The 4,515-nt window shown below is 35.0% G+C and overlaps 1 protein-coding gene across 1 annotated transcript; it reads left to right on the top strand.

Annotated features, from left to right (window-relative positions):
- Positions 1-2,525: 2,525 nt before the first annotated feature.
- LOC142098062 (uncharacterized) lies at positions 2,526-4,110 on the top strand. The gene is made up of 4 exons (XM_075180507.1): positions 2,526-2,598; positions 2,786-2,884; positions 3,010-3,808; positions 4,021-4,110. Exons 1-4 carry the CDS (start codon positions 2,526-2,528, stop codon positions 4,022-4,024), a joined length of 975 nt encoding a protein of 324 aa, XP_075036608.1. The 3' UTR covers positions 4,025-4,110.
- The last annotated feature ends 405 nt before the right edge of the window (positions 4,111-4,515 follow it).

Here is a 4,515-nt window from a genome sequence, read left to right as displayed (position 1 = left end):
AGCGTGCAAGCCAGCACAAGCACCCAGCAGCAACATCTTGCAGAGAGTGGATCTGATGACGAAGAAGGACCATCTGTAACACAATCCAGGCGCTTCACATTTGAGGAGAATGAAGTCCTTGTCGCTGGGGTACTGCAACATTACGAGACACTGAAGGGTGCTCAATCGCTGAAGGCGTCCATCAAGCATAAGCAGAAGATTTGGTCCCAGATTGCCTCTACTGTGTACGCAGTAGGTGTTAGAGTCAGATCAGTTGCGGTTTGCATGAAACGCTTTCGGGACTGCAAGCGCACCACGAAGGCGAAGATGGCAACCGTTGCCCGTCATTCCAGGGGAACCGGTGGTGGCAAGCCACTGCGCCTACAATTTAAGCCTTGGGAGAAGAAGATGCAGCAAATTCTCAGTGCTGATCTTGTGGAAGGGACAGTGGACACCCTTGATCCATCCACCTTCCAGCCACGAGGTATGTATAATTGTCTATAAAAGTAATGATGTGAATTAAATTTAAAATCATTTCTAAACTTTTTTTACAATTTTGCAGAACAAGATGCAGCACAAAGGAGAAGACATAAAAGTGAAGCAGTACCCCGGAAAAGAAAATCCAAATCAGGAGGTAAATGGCAAATGTATAATAATGAATGTTTTATTTTTATTTTTTTTACTTGCCTTGCTAAAATCTTATATACAGATGTACTAAAAAATGTTTCTTTTAATTTATTTTAGATTTGGGTTATTCTCAAGGACACAAGGGCCAGAGGAGTGTAGAAGGAGAAGGTATGATATTAAAGATGCACACATGCATGTATACATGCTCCATAGATTACATACTTGACACTACACATTACACCCAGATAACACTTTAGTGCTAGATTTACTAAGCTGCGGGTTTGCAATAGTGTGGATGTTGCCTATAGCAACCAATTATATTCTAGCTTTATGAAAGCTAGAATTTAATTGGTTGCTATAGGCAACATCCCCAATTTTTCCAATCCACAGCTTAGTAAATCTAGCCCTTAACCTTTTAGAAACTTAAAGCAATATTATTCACACATAACAGTTTTTATGAAAAATATCCCCTATGTTAAATAAAAAAAAAACTTGTTCCATAATTACCGAAAGTTGTTTATTATTTTATAAATGTTTTACACCAAAATTTAATCAAACATATTTGTGTATGTATGTATGTATGTATGTACATACATCATCATCACCATTTTTTTATATAGTGCCACAGATTCCGCAGCACTGTACAGAGAAATCACTCACATCAGTCCCTGCACCATTGGAGCTTACAGTCTAAATTCACACACACAGACACTAGGGTCAATTCCAATAGCAGTCAATTAACCTACAAGTGTGTGTGTATATATATATATATATATATATATATATATATATATATTTATTCTCATATATATCTACATATACTCATATATATCTACATATACACAAACATATCTACATATACACATACATATTTACATGTTTATAATTTGGTAATAGTGAGATAGAAATGTATATCATTTGTCTTATAATACCAGGAATTGATGTTACACTTGTTACTATTATTATTGCATGCAATTAATATCTATCAAAAAAATATTCTTCCAATGTAAAATGTAATTTGATATTTTTGGTGCTATCTGTATGCAATGAATGTAATATTTCCATAGAATCGACAAAAAACTAAAATGTAATGTTATTGCTTCTTTATAAATAAAAATAAAATTTATTTTTATTATAGGTGTGACATTGCTTATGCCAAGACAAGTCGCAGTGGAAGTAGCGAGAACGTCTTCCAATCAAGGTATAAATTGTGATCAAGTTGATATAATATATTTTAAATATAGTACATTTTGCAAAGCTTATTATAATTATTTGTTACAGAAAATGTAAGCTGTTTAACCAAGTCTACTCATCCTGCCAAAAGTGTGGAACCAATTAAAAAAAGGTAATTATATTTTCATTGTAAAACAATATGCATATATCTCCATCTCTCTCTTTTACTATAACTCTCTCTCTTGTTATATCACTGTCGCTCTTAGATCTATCAATGTCTCTCTCTCTTTCACTCTCTCTCTTTCACTCTCTCTCTCTTTCACTCTCTCTCTTTCACTCTCTCTCTCTTTCTCGCTCTCTTTCACTATCACCCTCTCTTTCACTGTCACTCACCCTCTTTTTATTTTAATATTGCTTTATCTCTCTCTATCCTTCCCTTTCACTATCACACTCTCTCACTCACTATTCCTGTGTGTCACTCTTGATCACTATATAAATCCTGGCAAAAAATTAATAATAGCATCTAATAGTATTTTAAAATTAACTTACAGCTCACAAGAGAAGAAGAGTGACTGAGGGAGACGTCTCGGAATCTGTTGCTGATGTACAGCAAGGTTTTTATCTATATACCTATCTCTCTCTCTCTCTCTCTCTCTCTCTCTCTCTCTCTCTCTATGTGTATATATATATATATATATATATATATATATATAAAATAATTCATTTTATCTAATTTATTATTATGTATGGAAGCCCGACCCGTTGAAGAGATACGTGAAGAAGGGGGAACATCAATAACCCTTGCTCATAGTCCAGATGGTATGAGGATGTGAAAAATTGTGTGTACATAACTATCTAGCAATATATTCTCTTTTTTTTTTACCGATCCATAGGAATATACATATTTTTATTGTACACATGTATCATTTTAGATAATGAAATGTCTCACATGTTTGTTATATTTAATTGACAATATTAATTTATTTTTTATTATTGTATGTTTTAGAATCCATCATCCCAAGGGAACTGGTGGTAACACCAATATCCACCTTTTATTCTCAAGCTGCCATGGAAGAAATAGCATCTCCTGTCGGCTCAGTAACCGGTGAAAAATTATTTTTTTTACTTGTTTTAACAGAATACATGCATTTCTCAATTAATTTTAAACATGAAAATCATATAATGTAATATCTGAATAATTGATGTAGTAAATATTTTTTTGTTTTACAGAGCGATTACATGACAGTGAATCACTGACATTTTCTCCAGCTGACAGTTTGGTCCACGAAGATGCTGCAACAAGATTTGACATGCTACAGCAAGCCTTCCCCAACCTTCAAGTTCCAACCACCGAAGGGGAAGGTCCATCTCAAGCAAGGGTACCCTCCACAGGCACCAGTCTTCCAACACAACTGGTGCATGGTCTGCCCGAACAAGGCACTCGGTTTCATTCCATCACAGACTTTGCCAGAAAGATGGAAGGAAGGCAGGAAACATCTCGCAGAAATATGGAAGACAGAGTACAGAGAATTGGTGACTCGGTAGACCGTTTGACGTCTGTTGTGGAAGAGGTACGAAGCTCCCGTAATACCACCAATTCGTTACTGGAGCGACTCATCACAGTGCACAGTGAAATATCTGCATCTATTCAAGTAAATAACAACATTCAAGCGCGAATGGCTGTTGCAATGGAGCAGAATACAGCAGTGTATTACCAGATGAATCAATCCATTTCACAGATGCATATGCAACAACAACAACAACAGACAATGCATCTGCAAATGCTGTCAATGCATGTCATGAATATCAGTGAAGAGCTGAGAGTCCGGCGAACACAGGGTAATGTTTCAGTCCCATTACCCGATTGGAACATTTCTGGATTTGTTCCACCAACACCCCAGCAGAGGACATCATCTGCACTCCACACCCCCGTGGTGGAAGTAAGAAGACCGGAGTCAGCAAGGAGAAGATTGTTACAGGAAGATCCAGAAGAGGAAATCATCAACCCCGTCTCATCTGAGGAAGAAGGGTAAGAAAGTAATTTTTTTAAAAAACCGTATATAAGTGATAATAGGTTAGTGACATAAAAACAGAAATATGTCATATGTACAGTAATGTCTACTTTTCAGGATTGAAAATGCATATTTGTGAGAAATGTGACTTGTTATTTTTTTTTTTTTTTTTAGTTTCTTATATGAATGTGAATGTATCCTAATTTCTATGTTTTACGTTCAATTCTAGGTAACCCAGAAGCATCGTGGATCAAAATGCGTAGGAAGTGAAAGCAAGAGGATAACATCATCCAAAAGCATTACGTTACAATGTTATTTGGTATTTATTTATTTATCTCTAGGATATATGCCTGAAATGTGTGAGTCTCCGTGTGTGTGTGTCTCCCCGTGTGTGTGTGTGTGTCTCCGTGTGTGTGTGTCTCCCCGTGTGTGTGTGTGTGTGTATATATATATATATATATATATATATATATATATATAATTTTTTTTTATTTTATACTTTAGAAGATTTAAGTTTTTAAATCATATTTTTACTCTTTTATCATGATAACACAGAAAAAAGTGAAATGTAAAGACCTTTCAACATCAGGAATGATCAGCAATGTTAAATATTCGATGAGTTTGTTTCAGTTTATTCTTTTTTATATTTGTAATGTAATTTTATTTTTTTTCCAGAATGGAAGGGATATCATGTGACATGGACAATGAAATATAAATTTTATAT

Source organism: Mixophyes fleayi, chromosome 7 (genome assembly GCF_038048845.1).
Source record: "Mixophyes fleayi isolate aMixFle1 chromosome 7, aMixFle1.hap1, whole genome shotgun sequence".
In the NCBI taxonomy this organism is placed as follows: Eukaryota; Metazoa; Chordata; class Amphibia; order Anura; family Limnodynastidae; genus Mixophyes; species Mixophyes fleayi.
Note: the sequence above shows the minus strand (reverse complement) of the source record. Positions and strands in the feature narration are given on the sequence as shown.

What these genes read in the sequence shown, in the direction of transcription:
- LOC142098062 (XM_075180507.1), top strand. Translation starts at nt 2,526, where the DNA reads ATGGAAGCCCGACCCGTTGAAGAGATACGTGAAGAAGGGGGAACATCA. An exon ending in CCTTGCTCATAGTCCAGATG is followed by an intron (nt 2,599 to 2,785) that starts GTATGAGGATGT and finishes TGTATGTTTTAG; the next exon opens with AATCCATCATCCCAAGGGAA. An exon ending in TCCTGTCGGCTCAGTAACCG is followed by an intron (nt 2,885 to 3,009) that starts GTGAAAAATTAT and finishes TTTGTTTTACAG; the next exon opens with AGCGATTACATGACAGTGAA.